The 17,412-nt window shown below is 38.2% G+C and overlaps 1 protein-coding gene across 1 annotated transcript in view; it reads right to left on the reverse strand.

Moving 5' to 3' along the window:
• Positions 1 to 16,630, reverse strand: part of LOC127662004 (E3 ubiquitin-protein ligase TRIP12-like) — a 75,263-nt gene extending 58,633 nt beyond the window's left edge. The window contains 3 exon segments of the mRNA XM_052153014.1: positions 179 to 304; positions 1,901 to 2,047; positions 16,525 to 16,630. Coding sequence (XP_052008974.1) covers positions 179 to 304; positions 1,901 to 1,998 — 224 coding nt within the window. The 5' untranslated portion in view covers positions 1,999 to 2,047; positions 16,525 to 16,630.
• Between the last annotated feature and the right edge of the window lie 782 nt (positions 16,631 to 17,412).

The following is a 17,412-nucleotide window of genomic DNA, read 5'->3' on the forward strand; positions in this document are numbered from 1 at the left end:
ATTGTTATATTTCTTTCTTGATTTTTAACAGTCAAAATGACTGAAAATATTTTGATTATTTTTTTTTTTTATAGGTAAATGATGGAAATGTTTCAGTTAACACAACCTCTGATCTACACATTGTTAATTTGTCCACTTCCACAAAGACCCACACGCAATAGAGGAGAAAAAGGGATACCTTCGAGAGGCGTGGCCGCGGGCGGAGCCGACGGCTGAGCTGGGTGGGGCTTTGGAAGCCTTAGAATTAGATCTTCTATTTTCAGGTGGGGAATTTGCTTTTTGATTTACTTGCTCTGGCTGCAACCTAGAGAGGTTGGAAATTAAACAGCAGAGAGCAGTGTGGGATGGGGAGTTGAAGAGGAAATTCAATTTTCCTAGCTGACTACACCTGCAGCACTATTTCTATCCACCCATCTAGAAAACAAACACCAATCACTGACCAAATTTACAACCACATTTTTGGTTTAAGGTTCACATTCTGGTAAAAGGGTGTCTTGTTCGGTACACAATGACGCAAAATTAGCCTGATAGCTAGCTAGTGCCTACTGAGCCTCATTGCTGGTTTCCATGACAGCAGGGCTATGCAGCCACTAGCCTACTAATATTTCCTAACAGGCTGATTTCATGACTGTGATTTAGTTAGCTGCTTGTGTTTAAAACTGTGCCGAACTGCTTGCGTTTTTAGCAACACGTACCTGATCCGATCGTCTAGATGTAACATATCGAAAATTACCATCGATATTAAAAAAAAAAAAAAAAAAAAAATCGATTTAATTTTTTTAGAAATATAAATATTGGTTTATTGCCCAAATCTAGTTTAGCATTTAACTTGTGAACTTTGTTTTTTTCATTTTGTTCTGGTGTGCATACATTGGCTTACTGTTTAGCACTGAAAATTTGCTGAGTGAAAATCAATCTTGAATCATGTGTAACAGTCACATGAAATCCTCTTTGCAACAAGAATTCCTTCAGAAGGTAGAATCTTTGTGACATCTGCGCTAAAACAACAAATGAAACAGAACGCAGGTGTCTCGAGATGCGTTTATAAAAATGACAGTTCTTTTTAACTTGACAGTGTCTAAAAAAATGAGACCCTTGAAAAACACTCCCAAAACACAGCCATCAAGAACAGATTCGGTGCAATGGCCAAATACTGAGCTGAACCTGGTCTTAGACCTGCCGGTTTGTCAGGATTGGGTTCAAGAACTCTATTGCACAAGTAGAATAACCGAATAGTGATTTTGGTTTTCGAATACAGGTGCATTTAACGGTAAAAAGAATAACAACTATCTGTGTACATCCATATTCAAAACCTGTATGATTTGCTTACACAAGGAGATGTTAAGCAGAATGTTAAGGACTAACAGCCTCTATCACATTTACATGCAAAAAGATGTAATGAACGTGAATTGAGACTGAGGCTAACATTCCCAATTATTATGCCTTACATCTAATTTTGTACTACTGAAGTAATGAAGCCATACAGGTCAGAAACAAAACGAAGATGAATAATAAAAAAAAGAAAAATGGCATGATCCAAAACCCTAAAAATATCTGTAAAAAAAGTCTGTCAGAGATCTCTATGGGTAACACAGACACCTAAATATAGATTCACACACACCGACCCAAACCATAAAGCCAAAGGTTTGCTTCGGTTTTCCGTTTGCTGCTACGTCATGAGTATACCAGGAGGGTTTGTCCAGACAGTCTGGAAGGCCTAATTTATGTAACTACTTGAATTGACTGCAATAAAAGTGTCACAAAGCAGTTGTAGTTAGCATGTGTCACGATCTATGTAGTACACTCCGAAAGAATCGAACCCTAGACCGGGCACAAGACAAGGCAGATGAAAAAGCAAAATTAGGCTAAAAGAGACTGTAACGTGATTGTGTGTACTCACCTTCCTGTGAGTGTATGGTCTAGTGGCTGGGCCGCGGCTGTGTTCCTCTGTGAACGGCGCAGTGACCCCCCTGGATTGGAATTAGGCCGGTTGGACATTGGCACCTCTCTCCTGAAGGGACATACCCTTTCTAGATACTACCATTCACTGGTAAAATAAAGGTAGAAAGAGAGAGAAAAAGTAAGGTTAGTTTAGCTGCTGAGTAATGGCCCTGATATACTTCATACGAAATCGAAGAACGAACGGGTGTGACGCCATTAAGAATTAAGTCTTGCCAAAAAGAAGGCGTTTTTGTAGTTTGTTTCGGTGGTTCATAACAGCTCTCCTGGGCGAAGTTTTAGGACAAATTCTTACTGGCTGATAAACACCTGTGACCTAGGGCTCTACCTACCTTGCAGCAGATAACTTGTTCAGCTAATGAAAATCAGTCAACAAGATCACACCAGCATGTAGCATTATTAGCAAGCTGGTGCAAATTTGCAAACATCTGTACAATCGTTCACTTAAGGTGGGTTTCCATCCAACTATTTTTATGCACATTTATAAATTGCACATAAGATATCCTGAATGGAAACGCATGATATGTGAATAAACTTTATACATTTGCTTAAAATTGAACATCCTAGGAGGAGGTGGATTTTCTAGAGTTTCACATATGTTAAAATGTGCATTAAGGTGATGGAAACGGTTTATTTGCAAAACGATGATGTTTTGACCATTTGTGCATGTGTTATGAGTGTGCGATAACTTGATGTGACTAGGCCACTGAAAAGTCCGACCTTGGAACACAATTCTTTGAATTTAGCGCTTGTCATTCAGAAGAATTTAACCCAGAGCTGGTCGATAAAGTGGGTCCTAACAATTCGCCAGAACAGTTTTGAGAGCGGGCGCTCCCAGGTATGCGGAGACTGGTGGTGTGTGGGCATCGCAGCTATTTCAGCCCACATTATATCAGATATTACACTTATTCTGCGGTATCTCGTTGATGCATTTAATAAAATGAGATACTTGCTCCAATCTTGCAAATAAAACTGTTCCTAAAGCAGGGAAAGTTAATTCAGCTGCTCCATCGTAATGAGGCCGCTCCCTCATGATAATGCACATTACGTAGTGGATGGAAAATGCACAAAAATTAGTATTTTCTTAAGTCTAATTTTTAGAAATGCGCAAAAATTTGTCTACAAAAGGAATCAGATCGACTCGAAAACTCTCAAGTGCCCATTCACTCATGTGCAATCTGCCCAAAGTAAGCCCATCGTCATTCTTTTGTCTTTATTCTGCACATTAACACTTGCAGTAGAATCAGTATCATAATAAATTACAATAACAGTGTAATCGGCGCTTATTATGGCCACGTTCTACAGCAAAATTATCATTGAGTGATTAATACAACATATTTTACAGACCTCATGCGAGATGAGATAGAATGAGGCAAAAAGTCACTGATAGCACATTTGAATGTCACATTAGTTTAGGTTTTACAGTTTAGTTTAGCATTCTCATATTTGAATGTACTTTTTAATGCCTCCCACAGCGGTGTGACTGATGTCTATATGTTAAGGAAAAGTATACCGTTGCTCAGATGTTTAGAACTTTTTACCCCTGAAAGAACTTCTCCAGAAGTATATTGGGGCCTTAAACCCTTTACTGTGTGTGCATGCATGTGAACTTCATGTTCTTGTGAACTGTGCTGAGAGACTAATCACCTTCTTTATGCCATCAGTGAAATATGACTGCCATGAAACAAAATCTAAGATTTGGTAGCATGACCAAGTTTGGACATTTTTGCCCTTTTATTGAAACACATTGTCAGGAGTTCAGTGTTAATTGGCCAAAATGTTGCCCTTGTGAGATTATTGGTATCGGCCAATAATTGGGCCTACTTGGTTGGTTAACAGTGGATATTTTGCAATGTGCCAGTTCCAACATTTATCTACAGCAATGACTATGTATGGAGCACATTTTCTGTTTTCAAATATTTGTTGTAAATGTGTTGGAAAACACTGCAGCAAGAAATTGAAAAAAGCAATTTTCAGGTTTATTTTATCTATATTCACAATATAGGAAGTGTTTATGGGTGTTGCTTAAACTTCTGGCAATATCATGTCCCAGGGGTTGAATTTTATAAAGACATTCTTTTTTGCTTTTCGTACTATGAAGGCCACATTAAAACCAATAACTGCCAAACACAGATGAGCACAATCCTCCAAAAGTTATCATTCATGTACATTCTCTACAAAATATTGCACTCTGTGTAGTGTTTCAGTAGCAAAACACTCAAAACACGATATTTGGGAGGCTCTTGCGAACAAAATGAGCCCTCCATCAAGATTTTCTGTGCAGATGTGATTGGGTAGTCTTTCAAAATAGCCAAACAAGTCAGTCAACACGAGTGATGTAAAGATTTGCATCGTCCATATTCGGAGTGGAAAACCGTGGACTGTTTTTGTTTGTGTTTGCGCTTTTATGCATGGTGTGCAGTTATAGCTTGTAACTGCCATACTGTAGACAAAGAACTCGGATTTTGGACCCGCAATCTGATCCGCCCTCCTAAAATTCAGTCACCATCACTGAGGGTTTGAAGAACACGTGCTCCCGACTGCATTTTTTCATCACACCATGTCATGACATGTCATTCAAGCCGAGATGAGCCACCCTTCCCAGTTTCGCTCACCGCGTGTTAGACCCTGGAACACACGTGCTCTCAATGCATTGTCAATTTTTCCACAGCTTTTCGTTCAGTTTGCAGGTGTGCTACAGGCTTCACTGATGGTGATCAAAGCCAGGCAGTGGCTAAAGTCAATTTGGAAAAATTAACAGAACATTGTAAGTAAAAGTTTGTTTCCATTGTGAAAAGAACATTGCAATTTGAAATGTTGCAATGTTCTTTTCACATCGTTGATCAAATGTATAAATATATAATTGTGATAATAGGTTTATGGAGTTACTACAAGTGGTCTATTGGCACCTCCAAGTGACCTTTTTGGAAGTACACTTACATAAATCATTATGGAGCAGAGTGTTTTGGTCATATCAACTTGACATGTGGCTATGTATAAGATCTGGGGCACTGCGCATAGCCTTGAATATCTAAAAAATAAATTATTTTATAAATAATATCTGAGGTCACTATTCAAAATATTTGAATAGCTCTAACAAATTTTTTTATCCCACAAAGATAAATTTTTACTCTTGAATAACATGTTTAAGTGTCTACTTTCAAATGAGCCAAAGTTTGTGTTTGTAGACACAAAAGGGTTCAAGAACGGGAAGAGTTTTACTTTGGGTATGCTGTTTTCATGCACAAAGAGAGGCCGGATGCTAAAAGGACTAGTTCACCCAAAAAGGAATATTCTCTCATTGTTCACTTACCTTGATACCATCCCAGATGTGTATGACTGTATTTCTTCAGCAGAACAAAAATTAAGAAGTGTATAGAGCTCTGTCAGGTCCTTATAATAGAAGTACATGGGTACCAGCACTTTGACGGTCCAAATGTCACATTTAGGCACCATAAAAGTAATCTATGTGACAATTAATGTCTTCTGAAGTGAACTGATAAGTTTGTTGAAGAAACAAATCGATAATTTAAATGTTTTTAACTTGAAATCGGCGCTTCCATTCAGGTCCCTGATGCTGTTTAAAATGGCCGAACTCTCCCATGACGTTTGTTCTTCTGTTGTAAATAAACACAGCTTCCGAATTCTCGCATAAACTCGCTGATGCGCTTACATCACGCAACAGCTATGTGATGCGTCAGCAGCTGGCAGGAAGAGCTTTTTAAAAGTTAATAACATTTTAATCATCAATTTATTTTTGACACAAACTTATCAATTTGCTTCAAAGAGATTGATTGATCGAACAGAGTCATGTGGATTACTTTTATGCCACCTAAATGTGACTTTTGGAATGTCAAAGTGCTGGCACCTGTGTACTTCCATTATAAGGACCTGACAGAGCTCTATCCTTTATTTATAAAAATAACCTGTATTTGTGTTCTGCAGAAGAAATACAGTCATACACATCTGGGATGGCATCAGGTTAAGTGAATGAGAGAATCTACATTTTTGGTGAATTAATCCTTTAAGCAACTTACTGCAACACTGAGTGCTGCTTGTGATAACATCAAACAGCGCTAATGAGAATCCACCAATCAGGAGTATAAATAACACTGAACATTACTCAGGTACACTAGCGTCCAAAGTGATACCAGACTCGCTGTCTATCAAAATAGCCACTGATCAATTCGTCTCTAGTCTGGTCAAAACACCACAAGACTAGATGCCCTGCCCTTTCCATTTATTCAAGGCCAATATTAGTGGAGTACTGTCCTGTCAATCACAGATATGTGCCACCGCCCAGCCATGGCTCCACCACCCATAATCCATTTTCTTTGTGATGTATGATACCATATAGCTTGAAGCGACTTTAAAGATGGCAGTGTGTTCAATATATCAACAATATAGTTGGATTTAAAAATATCGTTATATCTAAATGATTTTCATGTTGTCTCATTGTTCAGAGTCCTCTAAACAATTCCAGTTGCTTAATGGTTCAATTAACCATTCTTTTAGTATTCAGAAAACAATTTATGCAATTCTTCTTGGATTTACAGCCTTTTTGAAGAGACAGGTCAACAGAGAATGGCCAGACTGGTTTGAGCTGACAGAAAGGCTACAGTAACTCAGATTTGAGTATTTGTAGTGAGCAGAATAGCATCTCAGAATGCACAACACGTCGAACCTTGACACGGATGGGCTACAACAGCAGAAGACCACTTTGTGCACTTTATTAAGAATACAGTGTTCCTAAAAAAGTGCTCAGTGTGGTTTGGTAAGATGTCCCACAGCATCGGTAGGCGAATGCACGTTCAAGAACAGTTATCGGAATAAAAATAGATCACGAAATGGGTTTCTAGTTAGACACACATAGGCCTCTCACGATTATTAAATATCTGTCTGACCGCGGTTATTGGCCATTCAAAGTCCAATCACATTTTAATGCCCAAATAAGGGAATTTTAAGCGAATATACTGTATAAATGCCATGAACTGCCCGTTTGTGTGTCACTCAGTTAAACTCAGAGTCTGAGCCGCACCGCAGAGGTCAACCAGCTCCTGTCCTGAAGAGTGCGTGAAGCGCTTCCACTAAATCTCCAGTATATTTATTTAAAACAATGAGCGCTTCTCAAGTGCTCTGAAGTGTGCACTGTCAGCAGAGGCTTGTGCCAAACTCCAGCTAAAATATACACGAACAAGTATAAACTGTGATAGTGAATGCAAAGCACTCTGGTTTCACTTTAAACAATTGTGTAATGGCAAATGATCCTGGTTCATACAGGCAGTGACACCGAGGAGACAATGCACACTTTATTTCTGAGTAATAAAATGAAACCTCCCCAAATTGATGTGAATGTGTGAAAGTGAAGACATTGGGAAATAAATATATCATAATATGAGAAAATATATATATATATATATATATATACCCACACATATACACACACACACTCACCTAAAGGATTATTAGGAACACCATACTAATACTGTGTTTGACCCCCCTTTCGCCTTCAGAACTGCCTTAATTCTACGTGGCATTGACTCAACAATGTGCTGAAAGCATTCTTTAGAAATGTTGGCCCATATTGAGGATGCCATCTTGCAGTTGATGGAGATTTGTGGGATGCACATCCAGTGCACGAAGCTCCCGTTCCACCACATCCCAAAGATGCTCTATTGGGTTGAGATCTGGTGACTGTGGGGGCCATTTTAGTACAGTGAACTCATTGTCATGTTCAAGAAACCAATTTGAAATGATTCGAGCTTTGTGACATGGTGCATTATCCAGCTGGAAGTAGCCATCATAGGATGGGTACATGGTGGCCATAAAGGGATGGACATGGTCAGAAACAATGCTCAGGTAGGCCGTGGCATTTAAACGATGCCCAACTGACACTAAGGGGCCTAAAGTGTGCCAAGAAAACATCCCTCACACCATTACACCACCACCACCAGCCTGCACAGTGGTAACAAAGCATGATGGATCCATGTTCTCATTCTGTTTACGCCAAATTCTGACTCTACCATCTGAATGTCTCAACAGAAATCGAGACTCATCAGACCAGGCAACATTTTTCCAGTCTTCAACTGTCCAATTTTGGTGAGCTCTTGCAAATTGTAGCCTCTTTTTCCTATTTGTAGTGGAGATGAGTGGTACCCGGTGGGGTCTTCTGCTGTTGTAGCCCATCCGCCTCAAGGTTGTGCGTGTTGTGGCTTCACAAATGCTTTGCTGCATACCTCGGTTGTAACGAGTGGTTATTTCAGGCAAAGTTGTTCTTCTATCAGCTTGAATCAGTCGGCCCATTCTCCTCTGACCTCTAGCATCAACAAGGCATTTTCGCCCACAGGACTGCCGCATACTGGATGTTTTTCCCTTTTCACACCATTCTTTGTAAACCCTAGAAATGGTTGTGCGTGAAAATCCCAGTAACTGAGCAGATTGTGAAATACTCAGACGGCCCGTCTGGCACCAACAATCATGCCACGGTCAAAATTGCTTAAATCACCTTTCTTTCCCATTCTGACATTCAGTTTGGAGTTCAGGAGATTGTCTTGACCAGGACCACACCCCTAAATGCATTGAAGCAACTGCCATGTGATTGGTTGATTAGATAATTGCATTAATGAGAAATTGAACAGATGTTCCTAATAATCCTTTAGGTGAGTGTGTGTATATATATATATATATATACATACATATACATATACATACACACACAAAAAAACTGTCTGGGGTCACATGATTGAAATGTTTGTTAAAAATCTTTTGATCTGAAGATGTATGCTTAAATGTTTGAAATTAGTTTTGTAGACTAAAATGTAATTGTACCACCATATGAATTTATTTAATTATAAAACAAAAATATTATTAAAACAAAAAATCTTTTGAAATTGATGACTTGGACCAAATAATAAAGAAAAGAAGCCAATAAGTGCCCAATATAGAAGGAAACTCCTTCAATACTGTTTTAAAAGCATCACAGGGATGTCTGCAAATTCTACTTTGAAGATGTTAAAAAATAAAACAGTTTTGATTTATTTTGAATTTTGTTTAGTCAACATAATTCCCATAGTTCCATTTGTTATTCCATAGTTCAAAACAAACACACATATACATATACACACATATATATATATATATATTATTGACCAAAACTAAAAGTTAAAACTAAAAGAGACCTATTTGAAGTAATTAGAAATATTTTGATATTTAAAACATAATTTTTCATGTCATTCACAAGTTTTAAAGCCTTAAAAGAAAATCACATGTCCCTATTTTATTATTTGATATATATTTTAAGTTAAATGTGTAAAAATGACTTCTTAAGGTGTATAAAGCACACATGCATAAAAAGCACATTTTAAGAAATATGACAATTAATCGTGAAAGCCCTTAAAGAGACAATTAAACGTAATAGCCCAATCATCATAATTGTATTTATTTGTTTGACAATTAATCATCAGCCAAATTTTATAATCGTGACAGCCCTAGACACACATTGAGTTTTGTTGTAATAAGTGGTATTCTTTAAACCAAATTTAAATTGTAAAAATACTTTTATTTAACATTGTGTTAGATTATTTTATAATTTTTATGTCTAAAATTATCTCATCGTTTGGCAATAGACTAGTGAGGGCAGCGCATGCAGTTACAATAGCATTTCTTAATTCCAAATGATTTCTTCCTCGAAAATATTGAAGATATTGTGGATGGAATTGTTAATGTACCGGAACAGTTAAGAGGAATCACACTGTGAGATCTTAAACTATACAGAGAATGGCTAGAGGGTGTCTTTGTGTCCTCTTCAGTTCAGTGATAATGAACAACAATAACCATCAATCACCAAGACACGGCAGAGATATACACTCCCACCGCACCTTCATCCTGGTGTTTATAAGAGTGTGTGTGATGGCGTCGTACAACAGCAGCGAATGATTATGAGAGATAGTCTAAATGTCTTTATAAATGAAAAAAAGACTATATGACAAATGGTGTCAATGCACAGTTCTAAAAATCATCCAAGCACAATTGGTCTGTTACAATACCCAGTGAGATGCCTTGCAATCTAGTGCCAGCAAAGACAGCTGACTTCTGAAGGAGCATTTAAGTCACAGAGTCTGTGCGCGGTTGGTTGGTATAGCTATTGCTACTCAACTGCAATATCCAACGGTAGATCACTGTCTGCATTCCCATAGGTCGTTGCTGCTCATTTACATAAATGGTAACCCAACTTTGCCGCATTGCCAACTGTCGCAGTCACTCATGTCACCAGAAATCGCTGATTCTTTCAGAAAATCAATGACCTTTGGTGACTTGGTTTGTTTGTACCATTTTATGCGCTTGAAAGGTGGTCTCCCGTGCATAACATATTTTACAGCTATATTCTCCTCTCTTAATGATACAAAAAGGCTCATTGTAACAGCAACTGAGTAGCCATTACATTTAAGACCATAACTTTAGGTTTAAAATTCAAATATTTCATGTTTAATTATAATTCTACAAAATGCAATTAATATATTTATAGGAGTCTATAATGGTATACATTTAGCCTAAATCTTGCTCAGGTCCCTCAACATATATGTAAACACACAGTGTATAAAATCTTATTTGAAACCTGAGCCTAAAAGGGCTGTCAATTTAAGAGACAAGTTAAGCTCAATAGCTACAATACAACATTTGCATGGTGTCCGGGGAATGGGACAAGACTGGTGACCTGAATTTATGTACTCTTAATCTAGAATTTTCTCAGGTCAAGGATGTCATTTTAAATATGAATGCCATCATCAGTATACACAGATCCTCACAGGACAGGAGCCTCAAATTCTGGGGTCATGTATTAAGAGTGAAGTTGATTCATGTCTTCAATAACAGCAAATTATAATGGTCAGATACTCCTGTCCCAACTACATTTCCTCTTGTTTTATTTTTTGCTTTTTAATTTACAGCCTTTGGTAACTAATAACTTTCATTACATGGTGAAAAAGTAGTATGAATCAATTTGTGTGTGTGTGTTCCACAGAATAAAGCAAGCCATATGGTTTGAAGTGACATTAGGGTGAGTACATAATGACAGAATTAAAATATTTTTGTAAACTATTCCTTTAAGTAAGGAATGTAGAGACTAATAGCAGTCAATGTATCCTACCCTTCAGTCCTTTGCACACCATCACTGATGAATGGCATTTTCACATTAAAAGAGGCAAATGATAGACGTTAGCAAATTCAAGCTTTTAATTGACAAGCAATTAATCACCGGTACGCTGGTCTGCCCTTCGTTCATTACGGATGAGAAGAAAAGTAAACAACCATGGAATCACAATACGTAAGACAACAAAGTTCTCAAAGTCACCATGGAGAACAAATTAATTTGTCGGTGTGTGAAAGTTCGCTCTAAGTGTGAATGGCTCAATAGGAATCCATTATTTCAATTCGAAATGTTAATGGCGATGAGAAATAGAGACAAAAATTATTGTTTCGTGTGCAAAGGCCTTGAAACAGTAATATCTCTTGCTTAAGACATCACGCTTAAAGACAATACTGCTGTAATGATTGAAAACAACCAGAAAATGTATTTAAAATTTGTAAAATGCCTGGTTTAGAAATGTGACCAGCCCACTAAGTGTAACCATTACAGATTTGATTAGGTGCATCCAATCACCTTTCAGATAACATACCTGACTAAATGCCCACCAACCGAAATCAAGTGTAGTGGTTTTGATTACTATGAGGATTACATTACTTGTAGTGCATGGCAATGAATTCAAGAATTCCCAATATTTGTAAAGGTGCTTTCAAAATGTTTCTGGGATAAAATTGTTAAAAAGCACAGGTTAGGAGAAGGGTACAAAAAGATTTCAAAGGATTTTACCTCTATGAAGAGTTCAGAGCATTTAAAGAAGTGGAAAGTGCATGGCACCAACAAAACCTTGCATAGATCGTGCCGTCCCTCCAAACTGGTTGATATTTCCGGGGGGACATTGATCAGGGAAGCTATCAAGAAGCCAAAGACAACTTTGAAAGATTTACAATCCCTTATGGCTGAGATTGATCGGTCTGTGCATGTGACAACAATCTCCCAAGCTTTACACAAAGCAGACCGGAATGGCAGGATGGCGAGAAAGAAGCCTCTTCTGAAAAAGTGCAGCATGAAGTCTTGTTTGCATTTTGCAAAACAAAAACAAAAAAAACACTTGGATTTTGATGCCAAGTTTTAAAAATGTACTTATTGGACTGAACTAAAAGCACTATATTTGGAGAAAACCAAACACAGCAGACCACCCAGAACATACCATACCTACTGTGAAGTATGGTGATGGCAACATTGTTGTGGGGGTGTTTCTCTTCAGCAGGGACTGGGCAATATGACAGGATTGAAGGGAAAAATGGATGCTGCCATGTACACCCAAATTCGTGAGGAAAATCTGTTGGGTTGGGACCAGTGCCTTTTTCACGCATCGATAATCAGAAGATTATCGATATATATCAGGAGTTTTTAAGATATAAATAGGGCTGCTCATTGCACAAGTCTTTTCAAACTTATTTCTCAACACAACTTTGGTAAAGTGCGAGCACCAGGGTAAATTAAAAGGGGTCGCAAACAGGATGCGTCAAGCATACAACATGCTGCATTCTAAAACTCAAAACAAGTATTTTCTACAAAAGGTATGCACATACCACCAACTTTCAGAGTCAAAATTCTGCAGCGCCACAGTGCAACTAACAGTTTTCCATTAAATTCAACCAAAATCATAATCAAAGGACAAAGATTATTTAATCTAGGTGTCGCTGGATGTTATATTGTGTATATGTATATTTCATATTGCACACACACAATGTATTTTCAATTACAAGTATGTCCATTTGAGGTTTGGCAGCTTAAATGAAAGACCTATACAATAGACCTTTTTCACACTAGGGTTTTGGAATGCGGAAGTAAATGATTGCAGAGTAAACTTCGATAGCGGTGAATGGAAGACCACAGCAAATATTATTTTCACTAACCCATTTGCTCCAAGTGCAAAAGAAAGTCCACTATTACATTTGAATAACTTTCCAGAAGAAGAAAAGAGAGAGCAATGGATTAAGGCAGTCCGCTGGAAGATGTCAAATTTACTGTCACTCTCTCAGCAGCTGTAATAGTAACCCCCTCGCAGCTGTGGCAATTCACTTTTTAAAACAAATTCCAGGGTAATATAACACAAAGCACAATGTTATAAACTTAAGATTAAGATTCAACTTTATTGTCATTGTGCATAGTACAGGTAAAGAGCCAATGAAATTAAGTTGTTTTCGCATATCCCAACTGGGGTCAGAGTGCAGGGTCAGCCATGAAACAGTGCCCCTGGAGCAGATAGGGTCAAGGGCCTTGCTCAAGGGCCCAAACAGTGGTATCTTGACCCCCAGGGCCTTAACCGCTGAGCCACCACTGGCCCATATTTACACTCAATATTTTAAAAAAATGTATATAAAAGTTTGCTACATTTACGCTGCTAAATAAGGCGGAAAAGCATTATCACAGTCTGTGAAAAAGGTCTGTTCTACATAGAGAAATTGCATAATAAACAATCGCCATTTCTAATAGATCAGTTTGCACACTTACACCATTTTCATACACTAACTTGCAAACTCATCAACGTCACTATGCTCATTCTTGAAGTACAAAAACCTTTGATACTTTGGACTGCCATCTGCTGCGCCACATCAGCTTGTCCTGTTTTTGTGTGTGTGTGTGTGTGTGTGTGTGTGTGTGTGATAACTGTGCCTTTCCTGACTGCGACCGGCTTCACTAAATGTTATATCACCCTCTTGTGGTCTCCCAACTCTATTACGCCAGACTGTTGAACAGAGGTCAACTGAGTGAATTGGAAAGAAAACAAATTAGTCTTCTGATTTAAGTGTTGGCTAGTTTTAATATAGGCCTATTGATAAAATAACATGCCGATTACTATTACTATATATCGATATTTTATGACATCCCAAAAAATCTTTTCTCCTCTGCTTGAAAACTGAAGATGGGCAAGTTTTTCACCTTTCAGCACAGCAATTACCCTAAACACACACACACACACACACACACACACACACACACACACACAAAAATGCAATGGCTTAAGGATAGGAAAGCCAAAGTCCTTTAGTGGCCATTTCAGAGCCCTGTAAATTAAGCTGGAATATTTTTAATGGGTTTTGATTTCAGGCTGTAAGACAAAAAAAAGTGACTATTCCAAAGGGGTATGATTATTTTCTATAGGCACAATGTGTGCCTGGTTTCTCTTTCTGCTATATTAAAGGAACGTCCACCCAAAAATGAAAATTCTTTCATCATTTCCTCATTCTCATTTTGATCCAAACTCGCATGACTTTCTTTCGTGCAACACAAAAGATGTTTGGCAAAATGTTCGCAATTCACTTTCATTGCATCTTTCCTCATTCTGCCTAACATATCCTTTTGTGTTCAATGGAAGAAAAACTTATATGGATTTGTAAAAAAACATGAACCTGAGTTAGGGCTGGGCAAAAATCATATCTCTGTATTTTTAGGCTTAATGGTGATACACTCTCTGTATTTTCTACAAAGTGGACTAAATGTTCAGTTTCAAAGCCACATGTAAGATGGTAAATGAAGCTTGCAACATGCTTTGTTTCAGGGCAGAAGACATTTAGGGCTGCGAAGGCTTCGCGAGTAATTAGTCTGAGTACTCTAGTAGACAAAATGACCAAAATGCCCATCTTTATTATGCAGTGACTTCTTTAAGCTGATACTCGGTGATCAAACAGGAAATTGCCTCTCAATCTTCACAAACACACTTGCCACACACTGGTCCCTTCAAATGCTATGCAAACTTAACAGCCGTGTACAAATGCTCCAACCAGCAGCCTATAGCTACAAGAAGAGGGGCAATAATGGGGTGTGTGTGGGGGCATGGGGGTGAAGAGGTTTATTTTAGTTTTCTTTTTATTTGACATGTTATCGCATTAAATTATAAAAAGAAAGTGAAAAATCTGAAATAATTTAAACTACAACTGCAGACTAAGGAGGCAGCCATTTTGTTTAGTATTTTAAGAAATGCCAAATGTCATTCTTTGTTATGAGAGACGTTTTAGAAAGTCCATGAAGACTGAATATGATCTCAATGGTACAGAAAAAATGAGAAATATTGAATAAGTTTAGGCCTGTATTACTTCAGTATAACACCTGGATGACTTTCAATTGTTAAATTGGGCTCAGACCACATTTAGCTACATTGGCAGGCATATTAGACATTAATTTAAACTTAACCTATTTTATTTAATATATTGCCAACTGTGCCATTGCAACCCTATTGTTTTAAGGTGCCCCGTTTGTTCACAATTCTCACCATGTACAAACCGTAGATTAAGATAGTATCTCGTTTAATACATGCGAGTAGATTAAATGAGAGCTTTTGCCTGACTTCCATTCATGACCAAGTCGTTATAAAGCATAAATAAAAATGGAAAAGGTTTAGACGTATTGTGTAAAGTATTAAGTTCAAACGTGCCGAAGGGCCTTCCTCTTATAATCGACCCAACTGAAGCTACTTCAGACAAGCTTAACCACATACATGGCATTCAAAAGAGTAGATCTACAATTTACCGTTCAAACAGTCACAGAAACGCTCATGTTTTCATCTTTTGTCAACAGCCCCCGAAAAATGTCAAAAATGACCCGTCCACCCCATTGAGGCTTCGACTTCTCAGATGACAGTATGAATTGATCGCACGACGATTCGGAGTTGAATGCCTTTCAATAGAGACAATAACACTCAAACCTTCATCGATAAATCTCATCAAAGCACTTGAAGGAAGTTTTCCGACTGTGACTCGTCATACCGTGTGTATTTGGACTGTTGACATGAAAATACGACATGATTACGAAGGCCGATCTCGAGCACAGGCCTGAACGGATCCTTTTGTTTATTTTGCCCAGTCCGTGAAACAAACTCCCCGTCCAACTGAGAGCAGCGCACAGACTTTACGCGACCAAACTATCTGATTCAACACCATACCACAGCACGTTTGGTTGTATTTCCTTATGAATAAACAAAATACTGCCAGATAAGTTCATTCTGATCCTACGAGGCCTTGCACACCGTTCTCGCGTTCTGTGGCCCTCCACAAAAGCATTTGCTAGTTCTTTAAAAAGATATAGACATCCAAAACAACGTTACCACTCGTGTTTTAAGACATTATAGATTGAAACAAACTCGATAGATGGTGATCAAAGTGGAAATCGAGCTGATTTGCTAATGCTAGCCATCATGCTAGTCAAGCTAAGACTAAAACTTCAGAGCATCTAACTACCCATACATTAACAGCACGTTTAAGACTACCTGATCGTTTGAAATGTATTTTAAGTGCTGAAAAAATAATCCAGAATGGTTTAATTTCAATCAATCGGGGTTCTATGCTAATACTGCTAGCATCCATGCTAATCTGCTGAAGGGATGAAGCGAGAATCAACAAATAATAACCATCATTCATTTACAAAACCACCGTATAATGTGAGCAAGCATAAGCAGAGGACTAGAAAGAGAAAGACTGTACCGTTGTTGTCAGTATTCGGCCTCCATGTGGTAAAGCTAAAGAGCCAAGCCGGTCTCCTGTCGACGTGTATGCGGGCAAGAGCAGGTCAAAGTGAGTGAAGACGTAAACAAACGACCAAACTGCACTTATCAATATTTCACCTAACACGACTGACTACCCAAAGACAAAGTCAGCACTTGAGATGCAAAAAACTTCCTTCGCGAGGTTGTCAATTTATTAATCCACAAAAAGAAAAAGAAATGGACATAAACCTGAGTGCATTTCTCATTACCTGCCAGTTTGGTGGGCAGATAATATAGTATTATTTTTGAGAACAGCTTTGAAATGCATCACACTTACAAATAATCTATTAGAAAGTCAAAAAGATGCATTTAGTATATTATGTAAACTACCCAGAAATGGCTTGTCTATCAGTTTTATATTGCTACAGGTCGTAATTGCTTTCCATATCACGCAAACGTTATCATAACGGATTCAAGTGGTTTATTGAGGCTACCACCCCAGACACTGTCCGAAAACGGAGTGGCCTTCTTGGAAAAACAACACACACTTAAAGTAAGAAACATGGAAAGCAGGAAAGGGGCTTGAGAGATGACAAATGGAAACCATTTTTGGTTTTCGTCTGGTTTTTCTCAACTCATAATACACGGCAGCTGCTTCACACAATGCGCATAAGATGTAAGACGACACTGTACCTTCGTGTGTATGTTTATTGGTGTTGTTGTAATTACCTATTTGTTCCAGTGTTGTAGTAGAGGATAGACACAGTGCAGAAGCAGCTTTTACCTTCACCAGCTGAGCGACCTGCGAACTGCCGCATCACCTCCGGCAGCTCCCACAGCGCTCACTGCCTCCGCCAGCGCACTACTTTCCCCACTAAAACAACAA

The sequence above is a fragment of the Xyrauchen texanus genome, chromosome 21 (genome assembly GCF_025860055.1).
Source record: "Xyrauchen texanus isolate HMW12.3.18 chromosome 21, RBS_HiC_50CHRs, whole genome shotgun sequence".
NCBI classification, from domain to species: domain Eukaryota; kingdom Metazoa; phylum Chordata; class Actinopteri; order Cypriniformes; family Catostomidae; genus Xyrauchen; species Xyrauchen texanus.